The 15,848-nt window shown below is 41.4% G+C and overlaps 1 protein-coding gene across 1 annotated transcript; it reads left to right on the forward strand.

Moving 5' to 3' along the window:
- Positions 1-13,940: 13,940 nt before the first annotated feature.
- LOC138356755 (uncharacterized) lies at positions 13,941-14,699 on the forward strand. Its single transcript, XM_069313079.1, has one exon. The coding sequence runs from the start codon at positions 13,941-13,943 to the stop codon at positions 14,697-14,699; it is 759 nt and encodes a 252-aa protein (XP_069169180.1).
- The last annotated feature ends 1,149 nt before the right edge of the window (positions 14,700-15,848 follow it).

The raw sequence follows: 15,848 nt of genomic DNA on the forward strand, positions 1-15,848 counted from the left end.
TAGGGAACGAAGAAGAGTTGGAGGAGAAGAAAGGGAGTTGTATAGAGGTGAGAAGTGTGAGAAGAGGATGATGATACAAGCATGGAGGAATAGAAGAAAGCCGAGGACTCGATGGAAGTCAAATAGGATGAGGTCGCGGATAAATGAGGAGACGAAAGGGAGGATCGTCGGTGAAGACGAGAGACTGAAGTATGATGACAGGAGACGAAAGTATAACGGCAGTAGATGGAAGTGTGAAGACGACAGAGGAGGTACAGACAGTAAATGTCTGAATCTGAACGTGAAGAGAAGAAGACGAGGAAACGGAGGGTGGAAACAATAAGTAGAGTGGACCGATGGAGTGCAGGCGTCCAAGGAGGACAGCCTAGCCAAGAGGTGCCAGAGAAGTCAGATCGTTTGTGAGAAGATCATGTTTCTGGCGAGTTGTGAGCCAGATATTGCAAATTACAAGGAGCGACCGGATGTGCTGTGTACATCGATGATATTGTAGTGTTCGCTGATTCCTGGAAGGATCACGTGGATCGACTTTTAGATTTGTTCGATCGATTGGAGAAGGCCAACATGACGATCAACTTAGCAAAAAGCGAGTTCGGGAGAGCCTGCCTGGAGTACCTTGGATATATAGTAGGGCAAGGCGAGGTTGCTCCGGTAAGAACAAAAGTGGAGGCCATCGATAACTTCCCGGTGCCCAGGAGTAAGAAAGAATTGTTGAGATACCTCGGTATGATTGGATATTACCGGAAGTTCTGTGAAAATTTCTCCACCATAGCCGCTCCTATGACGAGTTTGCTATCAAAGAGCAAGAAGTGGGAGTGGAATGGAACAGCACAAGAAGCGTTTGAAAAGACCAAAAGACTGTTGACCGAGGTGCCTGTACTAGTGTCGCCAGATTTTGGAGCACCGTTTACGTTATTTGTAGATGCCAGTGATATAGGGGCTGGAGCTGTACTGACGCAGCAGAGTGATGGAATTTACCGCCCCGTGTCCTTCTTTTCGAAGAAGTTCGTTAAGCACCAGAGGTCGTACAGTACGGTCGAGAAAGAGACTTTGGCCCTGATGATAGCATTGAAACATTTTGAAGTGTATGTGAGTGGGGGAGGACACCCAGTGACGGTGTATACGGACAATAATCCCAAAGTTTTCCTGAGGAAAATGAAGCATGCGAACCAGAGGTTAACCAGATGGTTTTTATTGCTCCAAGAGTATGACCTGGTGATAATGCACATAAGAGGGCGAGATAACGTAGTGACTGATGCGTTATCTCGAGCCTAGCACTAGAATAATTCTCAAAAACAAGGGGGAGGGAGTGTTATGATCCCAGGTAGCCGAAAAACGAGTCTCCCCTTTGAGAATTATTCTATCAAGCCTGACCTGACCAGAACGTCTAGTAAATATAGAGGCGATAACACAGATGTAAAATAGTTTGTTGGATTTAATGAACAATTTGAAATTCATGGGCAGTGAATAAGAAAATAAATAAATGACTGGTTAGGAGATGTGGATAATTTGCTGGAAGCGTGAGGCTCGCTTCTGGAGGGCTTTGAGTTCACTTGAGTGCCCGACATCGCAGGGGGAAGCCGTGCTCCGTTTGAGCTCCCGTCAGAAAGGAACCCCTAGTGATATATCTCCAAGAGAGGAGAAGTCTGCAGACGTGCCAGCTGTGGAATCGAGCTGGGAAGTTGTGGTCTCAAGTCCTGGACGGTGAGGAGAGAACATTAAGCCACCCAGAGACCTTTTCGTGGGCTGTGGGAGTGCCCTGACCAGACACGGTCATAGGGATAGCGCCCTCGATTAGACAATCTGTGGTAAGCCCAATATAAGCCAGTTTATAGTGATTACTTGTAGTTGGTCGTGTGCCCAGCGACAGTAGCGAATGTTTATTGAGAAGTTAGGAATGTTTTGGTAAGGCAGGAAGCCTAAATGAGAGGACGGAGATGAGAGAGACAGCTGGAGGGACGAGCTGCACATCCTCTCCCATCGACCGCCTGAAGACAACTGACTGGCCGTGGAGGACCCTCCCAGAGTTGAGGGGCCGCCCGCCGGGCAAGGCGGAGCATGAACCAGCCCAACAGGGGAGTCCACTCTCACAGTATGTAGAGAGCAGATAGATGTTGGAGGCAAACATAATGTGTGGTTATTTTTGTTTATATGTTTAAGGGGAAATTTTTTTTATTGGAGTGTCAATGGGTTGCAGGTTTGTCTTTGGGGAAGAAGTTGCTGAGAACTTCGAAGCCAGCACAGAGGGAGTAGTTGATGAGACTCCAAGGTAGTGGAGGAGAGGACCTCGAGCTGTGAGGAGAAGCACTGAAGAGGAGTGCCACGTGCTTCTGTAGAAGTAGTGAAGCACCATAGTTGTTCGAGGAAACTTCATGGTGTAGCAGCCAGGAGAGCTGTGGAGGACCCTAGTAGAAAGTAGTGAAGCACCATAGTTGTTCAAGGAAACTTCATGGTGTAGCAGCCAAGAGGAGCTGCAGAGGATCCTGGTAGTTAAACCCGGAAGAACCTGAAGAGATCAGGGTAGTGAACTTCCAGATGTGGAAGGGAAGTTCTAAATGATTACTTGTAGGGACGCAGTAAGAGGTGAGTGATTGTTTGCCATTTTTGTACCAAGGAGTGTTTATAATGTAGTATAGAGTTACAGTCGTAGGCTGGATTACCTACAGATGTATGTGTTCTAGGGCTGATAGCGTGATCGATTGATCATTGTTGTGTATCAAGGAACATTTATACTGATATATATGATATTGCATTCATACGCTGATTTTCCTTGTACATGTTTACAGATATATATTCTCTTGCTGATAGTGCAACATTGTATTATAATACTTGATCTACTTGAGGAGGTTGATAGTATCAGGTGGTGAATCAGAAGATAGGATACCACTTGATAAGCAGATGACAGAGTTCTGATGGTGTTGGAGTGCAACCCGATTGAAATAGTATAGAGTGTAGGATTTATTATAATTGTATGTGTGTATGTATTGTGTATGTGCTTTGTCCAGTAAATGTACTCAAATTTGCTGGTGTTTGCCCTTGTCCTAGTGAGGCTTCCCAGGAAGTAGTAAAAAAGGAGAGAGAGAGAGAGAAAGAACCAAGAACCACTGCTGTGGACATGGTAGGACGGAAAACTAGTAAGTCAAAGGGGATTGAGGAGATCATATCACACAAGGAGAGAGTGGGGAGTCACAGCGGCTCGAGTGGGTGCGTGCACGTGACAATGAGGCTAAGTGTTGGAGCCGCATCCCCTAAACGTGTGATGTTGAGCCCCTCTCCAAGAGCCAGAAGCGCCTAGTGTGATCTAGTGAGGTATAAGCACTGTACTGAGTTGTGGGTTGGGTTGTCCATAAAGAAGGATCAACAACACGACAACACCACCAACTCACAACTATTATAATGCCTCACCTGTGACAGGAAAAAACATGCTTTATTTAAAAAGCAGCACCATATGTAGGATGTATGAGCAACACACGCTGTAATCTCCGAAAGTTCTTCACCGATTGCTTTGAAATTTTAACACAACGTTGCATTCGAATATGTGCGTGTTTTGATATACCTACTATTTAGATGCCACACCTGTGACAGGTAAAAACAGGCATTTTTTTGAAAAACAGCACCATCTGTTGCATGCATGAGCAAAATACGGTATAAAAGATATCTTACAATTCAATTTCAATGTTTCCGATTGCATTGATATATTGAATTTTCATAGATTTTTATTTATTTTCATTTTGATTTAATTATTTTATGTAGCGTTGCATTGGAAATGAGCTGTGTTGTTTACCATACCATTTATTTTGTGGGTATAGCTTATTTGTTTCTTTTTTCATTGTTTTTCATTCTTTTTTTTTAACTATTCTTATTTTTCAGTGCAATTGGTGGTGAATTTGTGCTGTGTCGATTGATCGGCGTTTGAATTGAAATATTTCGTTAGTATTTTTTGTTTTTGTTTTGAAAACAAGAAAATGGACATGTTTATTTCACAGTTGCAATTGTTAAAAATGGACAATACGTTTATTTCACAGTTGCAAACTACGATAGGCAGATTGTACACCGTGCATTCCAATCAAGATGAATGCTTCTTTCTTTGCAAGCTGTTGGTAAATGTGCCAGGTCCAACGTCTTTCCAGCCACTGAGATTTATCAGCGGCGTAACACATGCCACTTACCGTAGTGCATGTCAAGCTCTGAATTTATTGGAGAACGACCGACAATGGAATGTATACATTAATGACGGGTCAAACACGTCACATCCAAATCAAATTCGTGCATTGTTTGCAATCATATTGACCATTGGCTCTCCTTTTTCTCCAACAGAGTATGGGAGAAACACAAATCGCACATGGCTGAAGATATTGTCCGTCGAGTACGCAAGGAAAATTCAAATATGAACATGAATTTCACAGCAGAAATCTACAAAGAAGCGTTGATAATGATTGAAGATTTGTGCTTAGAAATCCCGAACAAAATTCTCATTCAATTGGGAATGCCAATCACCGAATCGATCTACTGCTGCTTCGTTCGATGCAGAATTGCGTCGTGAACAAAATTACAACACGGGTGATCTGTTGTCGTATGCGCAATCAAACGTTCTTAAGCTAACGCTTGAGCGAAAAGTCATTAATAATCAAAAAATTCAAACTGTCAATAACGGGTATGAAGAAAGCTTCTTAGATGCGCCAGGAGGAACCGTTTTTCATAAGAATGCAAAAATGTAAATTTATTATTAGGAATGAATGCACAATGGCCCACAAAAAACGCTCGAGGTTCTTGATCGATCATTGCAAAATTTGCGTGGAAATATCAGACCATTTGGGAACGTTTTAATATTGCTTGCAGATTTCATGCAAACATTACCTGTAATTCCTCGATCGACACCAGCGGACAAAATAAATACTTGCCTGAAATACTCTACTTTGTGGCGCCACATAAAGATGTTAAAATAAATTTTAACTACAAATATGCGTGCCCAGCTGCAAAACGATCCATCAGCTGAGATATTCTCACATCAATTTCTGGAAATTGGGAACGGAAATGTGCCAGTTGATCTGACCTCAGGACGAATTTCATTGCTTCATAACTTCAATTTAGTGACGTCAAAAGAAGAAGAATTGGTTGAAAAAGTATTGGTCGTGTTGTTCGAGAGGTTAAGGGATCCTGTACGCCAGCAAAGTGCTCCTGGCAGTATGGGTTCGAGTCACTTCTGGGGTGTGAGTATTCAGTTGCATATAGTCCTGGGGACCATTCAGGCTTGTTCGTATTTGTGTTCCTCACGTGTGCACCAAAGAATGAGGTGAGTTGATAAAATTCCATGCCCATGATTACCAACCGAGTGCCGGCGGGAGGGATGGAAATAGCCTCGGCTACTATCCTATTTTGTCCGGTCGTGTTGGTCGAGCGGTAAGGGATCCTGTACGCCAGCAGAGTGCTCCTGGCAGAATGGGTTCGAGTCACTTCTGGGGTGTGAGTTTTCAGTTGCATATAGTCCTTGGGACCATTTAGGCTTGTTCGCATTTGTGTTCCTCATGTGTGCCCCAAAGAATGAGGTGATTTGATAAAATACCATGCCCAAGATTACCAACCGAGTGCCGGCGGGGGGATGGAAATAGCCTCGGCTACCGTCCTCTTTTGTCCAGTAATGTTGGTCGAGCGGTTAAGGGATCCTGTACGCCAGCAGAGTGCTCCTGGCAGTATGGGTTCGAGTTACTTCTGGGGTGTGAGTTTTCAGTTGCATATAGTCCTTGGGACCATTCAGGCTTGTTCGCATTTGTGTTCCTCACGTGTGCCCCAAAGAATGAGGTGATTTGATAAAATACCATGCCCAAGATTAACAACAAAGATCAAACAAAGCCCATCTACCCCAGAGAGTAGCAGAAGGTTCGCCCTCTGCAGTATGGTATCTTCAGGCCATGAAGTTAGAAAGATTATATATCCCAAAAGGAATCCACAAGGAAATAGCAGTTCGGTTATATAGACTACGTCTAGGTTACATACGCAACTGGGAGATTGGTGAACCCCGACAGAGAGAATACATCTGCCAAACAATCACAGAAAAGTTACTACTTCACTATCTGCTCCTGAATCTTGCAGTAATCACCCAGAATACATCAACACTGCTACTCTTCTGGTTAAAAAAGGTGTCCAGCATTGATGATTGATTGATGAAGAATAACCCAACCCATTGGCATGAATAGTCCTAAAGTGGTCATATTTTTGTTCAGTAAATGTATACAGTGTGCTGAGGTCGCATTTAATCGTCAGGCTGCTATCGCGCGGGGGGGGGAGGATACTGTTTGGCAGTATGCAATTACCATATTTATCTTTTTAGTTCATAAGTACTTTGTTGCTTGTATTACTTTGCTGTATTGTGTTGTATGAGAGTTGGTCAGGGGAGCGGGTATACAGATGAACCTGTATTGGACGGAGGCTTGACTCGAACGGTGGTGTGCACGTCATAATTACCAGCTGTGCATTGTCATTTAATGATTTTTGTTTTTTGTATGAGAAGCATGATTATTTGAGTTGTTGTTTCCAAAGAACCTTACGTATATACCTACGTTTAGAAGTGTTTGATAGTGATTATCTCAGTATGGAAGTGTGGCTTGTGAGTTTTAATTACGTGGCGGTTGTGGAGTCAGTGTGTCCCGGGAGTCCATGCAGGCAGTGTAAGCGGATGTTGCTTCAGTAGTGGACTGGTGGTGATTTAGTTTGGATGTCCCAGCTTAAGTTAAGTAGTGTGTGGTTATTTGCTTGGGTTTAGGTGTTGCTATGAGTCTGGTTATTCCTGTGATTTATTAAGTAGTATAGTAACGTGTGTCAGTGGTCATTCCATTGACACACGTGAATGCCTATAAACATTTTCTGTACTGTTTTCTGTACTTTGTTTACGTACTTTTATATATGTACCTACCACAGAGTAAACTGGTGTTCTTATTTTATAACGGCTTTTTACTTAATGATTCCTTTAGCATTAGGTGATTCTAGGAGTTTTATTGTTGTTTATTTAACAGTAAGTAGCTGTTTACGGGAACACGAGCATTTTACCAAGCGGTCTGGCCAAAACTGCGGAAAGAATGGTTCTTAATCGAATCACACGGAAAGCCAATCCACTGCATCAAAATATGTTTGCTTACAGAAAAGGTTTGGGAACCACAGAATGCCTTACATCCCTCCTGGATCAAATCAATGACAAAGAAGGGGCCAGATTCACGAAGCAGTTATGCAAGCACTTACGAACATGTACATCTCTTCTCAATCTTTGGCAGGTTGTTTACAATTAATATACAGTTAATGAGCTCCGAAGCACCAGGAAACTGTTTATAATAATAACAACAGTTGATTGTGAAGTTTTCATGCTTGTAAACTGTTTAATAAATGTAACTAAAGGCGTCAAAGATTGAGGAAAGATGTACAAGTTCATGAGTACTTGGGTAACTTCTTCGTGAATCTGACTCCAGGACTCCTTATTTTTCTGGACGTAGAAAAAGCCGTCTGGCAAGTCAATGCTCCAGCTACACTGTGCTTACCTGGTTGATAAGAAAATCAAAGGACCTGCTCTTGCCTTTGCCACAGCAAGTCTTCTTAACAGAAAAACTAAAGTAAAATTCCAAGGAAAAAAATCCTCCTCAAAAAGGCAGGAAAATGGTTCTCCGCAGGGAGGAATACTAAGCCCATTCCTCTTCAACTGTCTCATCGAACAATTCATGAAGCTCAAGTTACCTAAAGACAAACTGCTTAACTTTGCAGCAGACTTTGTGGTCATTACCAATGGCAAAAGCACAAGGAATCCTGCTCAAAAATTTCTAGACATCATCAGCAGGGAAGCGGAACACATAGCAGTGAAAATAAACAGCAATAAAACCAGAGCAATGGCCGTTAAAAGGAGAACTCAAGACATCAGTATCGCAATACAAGGACAAGAAATTGAGTGGGTTACCTCTTTTCAATACCTAGGAGTCATACTAGACAGCCAGTTGAAATTCCCTCAAGAAACTGAATATCTTCGGCAACGCTGTAAAGCCAGAAACCCAGCTTTGCACTCCCTGACAAGTTTTAGAGATGGTGCATCTCTACCAGTACTCAAAATGTACTACGTTAAAGCAGTTAGGTCACTCATTGACTATGCTGCTCCTGCTCTTAAATCCCTCAGTGATAGCCAATGGGAGAAACTCGAAGTGCTATAAAATGATGCACTCAGAACAATGCTGGGAGCACCTATATTGATGCGTCGAGAGAATCTATGAATGGAAACATATTTACACGCCTTAGAAAACAAAATCAAACAAAGAATAGTCACAATAACAGCAAAACTTGTTGGAACTACTGCCAGACTGTCAATGAAAGATAGCATACACAGATCATATCATAGAAACCTTCAATATAGAACTAGTGCATGGATGGATAATCTTGTCAAGATTCTAGAGAAAGTGGACTTGAAACGGACCATTAGAAACATAGGAGAAGATAACCCATATCAACACTTTCAGCAGCCTCCTCCATGGAAAGAATCGAGTCTAAAGATATTTTTACTAGGTAAAAAATCAGCATGTGACTCGCCGAGGCTTAAAGTAATCATAGAACAACAAATGGAAACCATCTCAAGACCTACAACCATTCACATCTTAACAGATGGATCAGTTGATCAAGAAAATTGGGGCAGCAGTTTACACTTACAACTATAAAGATCACTGGACCATAAATAGTGGGTTCTCAACATTGCCAAAAGAATTATATGCCTTGAAAGAGGCCATAAATTATGTAATTGAGAATAATTTACATGATGTCATCATTCATACAGACCTTAAATCTTCGCTCCAGGCATTGTTATCCAGCCAGCACAGAGATAATATTAGACTCGTCACATAAATCCTACATATAGGAAAGGAAACACAGCATCTAGAGCTGTCATTCATCCTAAATTGGATACAAAGTCACATTGGCATAGATGGTAATGAAAAAGCAACATCAGTAGCAAACACTGCCACTGCTCTCCCTGTTGTACAGGTTAAAATACCTATTTTTTTCAAATTTTAAGGAGCAAATCAAGAAATAATACTTCTAACTATCAAAAGTCGCCACAGATCCAAACTATCAGAAGGAAGATCCACTGCGATGTAGTATGAACGAGCCACTGAGTAATCCTCTTTCAAGCCTGGAAAAAACAAATATCCAGAGACATTGCAGTAGCCATACACAGATTCAGACTTGGCACTTGGCTACAAGTGCTTCTGGGAGGTAATAACCCCATAGTAATAAACTGTGTTAGATCTGTGGAACATATGCAGAGGCGCCACTATTTTCACATTACCGCAATATGAAAAACTTAAGTCCTGTACATCAAATTCAACGTTCAACAAACAACAGCAGCTGCATTAAATGCAAAATTCACAGCGACTACAATGGTTAGAAAATCAGTTGAAGAATGGGACACACTAGTGAACACTGTGCATCTATATCCGCCACCAAGATAATGTTAATAAAGCAAAAGATTAAAACCAGTGCAAAAAAGAAGGCAACTCTACATTCATTTAAACGGTGGCCCAAATATCACTGCAACAAGATTACCGTGAATAACCGACCTCAATTACGGGCTCACTAAAGCCCGTGCTACATGAACATTTCGTACTGAGTAGCTAAATCTACAAAAACAACAACAACAATAACCTTGCGGGTAAGGATGTGCAACAAAATTATGGCTTTAACCCTTTACTTTATTTACGTTTTGCCAGATTTCCTTCAAGTTTCTGTTACTCTCAACTTTCTCTGTAAACTCCTGCCAATATTTGCTCCTAATTTCCTTTATGTTCTCCCCCACACAGCCTAGCAACTGCCAGCAAAGCATTCTTCCCTTCCTCAGTCCAGCCATTCACATTCCAAGCCCTGTGAGCTCTTCTCAATGTTATTGTCCAGCCGCTTAGCATCTTGTCCTGTGTATAATTTGCTTTTCTGGGGGACACCTTTTTATACTTGATGTTCTTCTGTTCGGTGTCGTGTTAAATATCAAATGAATTGATATATTATTATCGAAGTTGTAACAGTAAACAAAGTCGGGGAAAAAGAGCTGAAACTCGGTAACACTATTTCCTTTTTTTTTACTATGTCTGAAATATGACTGTTTTAAATTGGGCTAAAAATTAGGCTATTAGTAGCGACACTATACTTATAAACGTATAGAGCTGGGTCCAAGAGCAAATATGTGCAACCCGTTCTCGCACTTTCTTACAGTCAATATTGACTTATTACATACGTGCATATGTGACATACTAAACATACTAGTTTACCTTGAAAAGCTTCATAGAAAACACCGACCTTACCTAACCTTCTTAGTATGTTAAGATAAGCATCTTACTGCTTCGTAATTACAATTGTTACTTAACCTATACCTATAATAGGTTAAGTAATAATTGTAATTACGAAGCAATAAGTTGCTTATCTTAACATACTAAGAAGGTCAGGTAAGGTCAGTGTTTTCTATGAATCTTTTCAAGGTAAACTAGTATGTTTAGTATGTCACATATGCACGTATATTATAAGTCAATATTGACTGTAAGAAAGTGCGAGAACGGGTTGATATGTGATGAACTTTAAAAAAATATCAGCTTAAGGATTGTAGAGTTTATTTTCTTAATAAGAATATTTTTAAGAACACTGGAGTAAGTAACACTCTAATATATTTAGGTTATAAACTGGTTGCTGAAGAAATTTTGATCTAAAAATGGTCTCTGAAATTATTTCAGTCTTATATGAACTCTTTCATATTTTTTAGGCTTAAAATAGTCTCTGATAATATTTCGATCTTAAAATGGTCTCTGTCAAATTTCGGTCTCAAACTGGACTCTGAAGAAATTTCGGTTTTCGACTGGTCTCTGAATAATTTTGGCCTTTAACTGAAATCTGAAGAACTTTGGTCTTCAACTGGTCTCTGAACAATTTTGGTCTTTAACCGGTGAAACAGCAGTAAATGATATAAAACAAAAACCTACTGCTAATATATCTATTTTCCTTAACAAAACTTTCATGACAATATTCGCTGAAAATGGTCCTTTTGTAAAATTTCGGTCGTAAACTCTTAAATAAACTTCTATGAACCCTGAAATATTTTTTTCTAAAACTGAACTCTGAAATAATTTTGGTGTTAAACGAGTGTGACTGAATAAAACTGTAAAAAAATTCTGGCTCAAACGGGTGAGGCACAGCGATAAATAACTCTGATTTTTTTTTACCTGCAACCCCAGACGCATCAGCGATAAGTTTCCAAAAAACTAAACTTACCTCTGATGTGTCAACCCTTCTACTACCGTCCAGTACTATAACCACTCGGCCACACTGACTGTACAAAAGAATTGGAAGTCGTCTGACCCTGAACTGAATTCCCGAGAGCTCTCGATAACCTCTTTGGGCACAAATATTTCATGAAGTCACTTCATCATGCTGCGGGGCCACTGAACAGCATTTGTGTGGCAAGATTGAATGGTCACCAATCTAGTATGCAACAGAAAACTCTTCAGCAGAAAAAAATAGTAGTTCTAATTCTGTTGTCAGGGTGAAGGGAAGTGAAGTATGAGGATAAAGTGCTAATTCATTACAACTATATAGCACTTGGAAGGGGTCAGGATAAGGATTTGGGATGGGACGGAAAAAAGGAGTGGTGGCCAATCACTTGGGCGGTCGGGGATTGAACGCCGACCTGCATGAAGCGAGACTGTCGCTCTACCGTCCAGCCGAAGTGGGTGGTGTTATCAGTGAGAATTTTTCTATCCTCGTTGTTCTGTCAGCGTTACCAGGATAACATTTTCTACCTAAGCGGTCAGAGAGGATGGTTCTACCCATGCCAGCAGGATGAATAGTTCTTCCTACGCAGGCAGGAGGGACGGTTCTACCCACGCTGGCAGGATGGATGGTTCTACCCACGCTGACAAGATGGATGGATCTATCCACGCCAGCAGGATGGATGGTTCTTCTCACGCTGGCAGGATGGGCGGTTTTACACACGCTGGCAGGATACATGCTTCTACCGACGCTGGCAGGATGGATAGTTCTACCCATGCCAGCAGGAAGGATGGTTCTACCAAAACCAATAGGAAGAATGGCATGATACTTGGATCTACGCATGATGGCAGGATGGATGGTTCTACCCACGCTGGTAAGATGGATGGTTCTTCTCATTCTAGCAGGATTGTTGGTTCTTTCCACGCTGGCAGAGAGGATGGTTCTACCACCGCTAGCAGGACGGATAGTTCTACCCACGTGGTACGAATCTAGCATTGATTCTAACATTATCATGATAACGATGAATAGCAATTAATACTTTCCCTGTTCTGTTCTATTATTAGTATAGTATCCATTTGTGTCACATTTAATATTGTATGATTCATATAATATTGTATGATGTATATTGTAGCATGCTGTAGTGTGCCTGAGTTGCATTATTTTGATAGGCTTGTGTAAGTCATTTCTTGTTGGAGGGAGTGTGGCTTCTCCTTGGAGGGGGATGACTATATTTGTATGTGTCCAGTGTGCGGCTCGTTGTCAAGCTAGGGCTTGTATTTCAACCTTGATTATTTCCTGTTACTGAGTGTAATAAATTCGTGTGATTATTGTAACAGTATTATATACTGTTAAGATTACTGATTACATGGTTCTTAGTACTACACATAGTTAGTAGAGTTTTCACAAGAGTTCATGTGGATGCTTAGATGGTGTTTTGGTAGGACGCCTGCTTTGCTGGCGGGAGGCTAGGCAGACGCGTGGGTGAGCTGCATGGGGAGGAGACATGTACGGAAGTTAAGTTGGTGGATATTGTTTATTTAGCTTATTACTTAGTTGATTCTTTTGGTGAGACTATTGTGTGAAACCCCATTTATTAATTCATGTGTTGAAGAAGATTGTCTGTACTCAGTAAGGATTTTATGATATTATTGCATGCTGAAGAATATTTCAGGCTGTTATAATTTTACCATTTATATGTTGATATGTTGTCACTCTTACGTACAGTAGATTGTTTGCCCCTTTTAAAGCAGTGTTTTCTTTTAATAACCTTTTACATATTACTATTCCCTAGACGAAAACGTAAGATTAGGCCGGAACATATATAGTTGATCACTGCAGGCAAAGAACCCTACCAAGGCGTCAAGGGCTGTAACACCACACTAGCCGGATGGATGGTCCTTCCTCCGCCAGCAAGATGGATGGTTCAACCCACGCTAGCAGGATGGATGCTTGTACCCACGCTAGCAGGATGAATGGTTCTATCCACGCGAGCAGAATGGTTGCTTCTTCCCACGCTAGCAGGACGAATGGTTCTTCCAACGCTAGAAAGATAGTTGGTTCTACCAACTCCAGTAGGATGGACGTTTCTACCCCCACTAACAGGTTAGATGATTCTTTCCTCGATAGCAGAATGGATGATTCTACCCACGCTAGCAGAACAGGGGGTTCCTCCCTCGAATGCGGGGGTTGATTATTCTTCCAACGCTGGCAGTATGCATGGTTCTACTAACGTTAGCAGGATGGATGGTTCTTCCCATTATAGAAGAAAGTGGGGGTTCTACCTTCGCAGGCGGGGTGATTGGTTCTGCCCACGTGAGCAGAATGGATGGTTCTACAGACGCTATCACGAAGAATGGTTCTATCTACGCTAGCAGGATAAATGGTTCTACAAACGCCATTGGGAAGGATGGTTCTACTCACGCCAGCAGGATAGATGCTTCTACCCACGCTAGCAGGATGGATTGTTCTATCCATGCCAGGATAGAAGGTTCTACTCACGCTAGCAGGATGGATAATTCTACCCACGTTAGCACGATTGATGGTTCTATCCACGCTAGCAGGATGGATGGTTTTACCTAATCCACGCAAGCAGGATAGGGGGTTCTTCTCACGCCAGTAGGATAGATGGTTCAAGCCACGCAAGTAGGATGGATGGTTGTACCCACGATAGCAGAATGCATCGTTCTATCCACGTCATCATGAAAAATGGTTCTTCCCACGCTAGGAGGATGGATAGTTTTACTTACGCTAACGGGACGGATAGTTCTACCTACGCTAGCAGGATGGATGGTTCTACCCACACCAGCAAGATAGATGGTTCTAGCCACGCCAGGAGGATAGATGGTTCAACCTATGTTAACAGGAAGGATGGTTGTTCCAACGCTAGTAGGATGGATGTCTCTACCCACGCCAGCAGGATGGATGGTTCTACCTATGCTAGCAGGATGGATGGTTCTACTCACGCTAGCAATAAGAGTGGTTCTACCCATGCTAGCTTGATGGATGGTTCTGTCCATGATAGTAGGAAGCATTGGATGGATTGTGTTACCCACACCAGCAGGATAAATTGTTCTTCCCACGCTAACAGGATCGATGGTTCTACCCACGCTAGCAGGAAAGGTGGTTCTACCCACGCGGGCATGATTGATGGTTCTACCCATGCTAGCAGGATTGATGGTTCTACCCACGCTAGCAGGATTGATGGTTCTACCCACGCGGGCATGATTGATGGTTCTACCCATGCTAGCAGGATTGATGGTTCTACCCACGCTAGCAGGATTGATGGTTCTACCCACGCTAGCAGGATTGATGGTTCTACCCACGCTAGCAGAATTGATTCTTCTACCCTCGCTAGCTGGAAGGATAGTTCTACCCATGCTAGCAGAATGGATGCTAGTCATAGGGATGACAAGCTAAACCAGACTTTTTTTTGAGGAAAAAATTCGTGTTTAGTGTGTCGATTTTCCAGTAAATTTTATGTATCATGTTTAGCGTGTCAGGGGTTCCAGGTAAACTCTACGGACAAATTTTGTTTGTTTTCAAAATCACACTTTTCAGAGATAAAGACCGAAATTTTTCAGTGACCATTTCCGGATAAAGTGTTCATAAAAGTTTGTTAAGAGTTCTTATTAACAAATTATCAGAGTTCAGTTGTATGAAAATATTTTAGAGTTCATATGACCATGGAAGTGTATTTACGAGTTTATGGCCGAAATTATTCAAAAAGACCATTTTCACAGAATATGTTCATAGAAGTTTTGTTAAGGAAAACAGCCATCTTAGCCGTGACTTTTAATTTTTTTTATCTATTTACGGCTGTTTCACCTGTAAAGACCGAAATTGACCAGAGACCAGAATAAACACCACAAATTATTCAGAGGCCATTTCAAGACCTAATTTCTTCAGATTTCATTTAACACAGAGATAATTTTAGACTCAAAAATTGACTCATATATCAAAGTCCAGTAAAGACCGAAAATTAGCCAGAGTCCAGTTTAAGCCCCAAAATTCATCAGAGTCCAATAAAATACCAAACTTAGTCAGAATCCCATAAAGACCGAAAATTAGTCAGAGACCATTTTAAGGCCAAAATAATTCAGAGTTTTACTTACACCTGCGTTCTTAGAAAATTCTTATAGAGGAAATTCAAATATTATCAGAGACTTGTTCATAACCGAAATTAATCAAAGTCCAATTAAAGACCCAAATTTGACATTTTCGCTACTAATAGCTCAATTTTAGCCCAATTTTACCTCAACATTCAACAGTCATATTTCAGATGTAGTAAATCAAATCCAGTCAAGAAGCAAATTCTAACTCCTGTCCCCCACCTTAGTTCCCTCTCATATCTTCGTTAATACCAAAAGAATCCCCGTGAAATTTTAATAAGCCATATTTCAGACAAAGTAAATCAAATCGAGTCAGTAAATATGTTTCTAGCTCCTGTTCCCGCTTTACTTTATCCCTGTAACTTCTTTATTATCAGTCCAATCCCCCTGAAATTTTAAACTCTTATAATTCAAACGTATTAAATCAAATCAAAGCAGTTAACGAACTCTAGCTCCCGTCCCCACCATACGTCT

The sequence above is a fragment of the Procambarus clarkii genome, chromosome 74 (genome assembly GCF_040958095.1).
Source record: "Procambarus clarkii isolate CNS0578487 chromosome 74, FALCON_Pclarkii_2.0, whole genome shotgun sequence".
Classification (NCBI taxonomy): Eukaryota; Metazoa; Arthropoda; class Malacostraca; order Decapoda; family Cambaridae; genus Procambarus; species Procambarus clarkii.

Coding starts and splice junctions, on each gene's coding strand:
- LOC138356755 (XM_069313079.1), top strand. CDS start 13,941: ATGCATCGTTCTATCCACGTCATCATGAAAAATGGTTCTTCCCACGCT.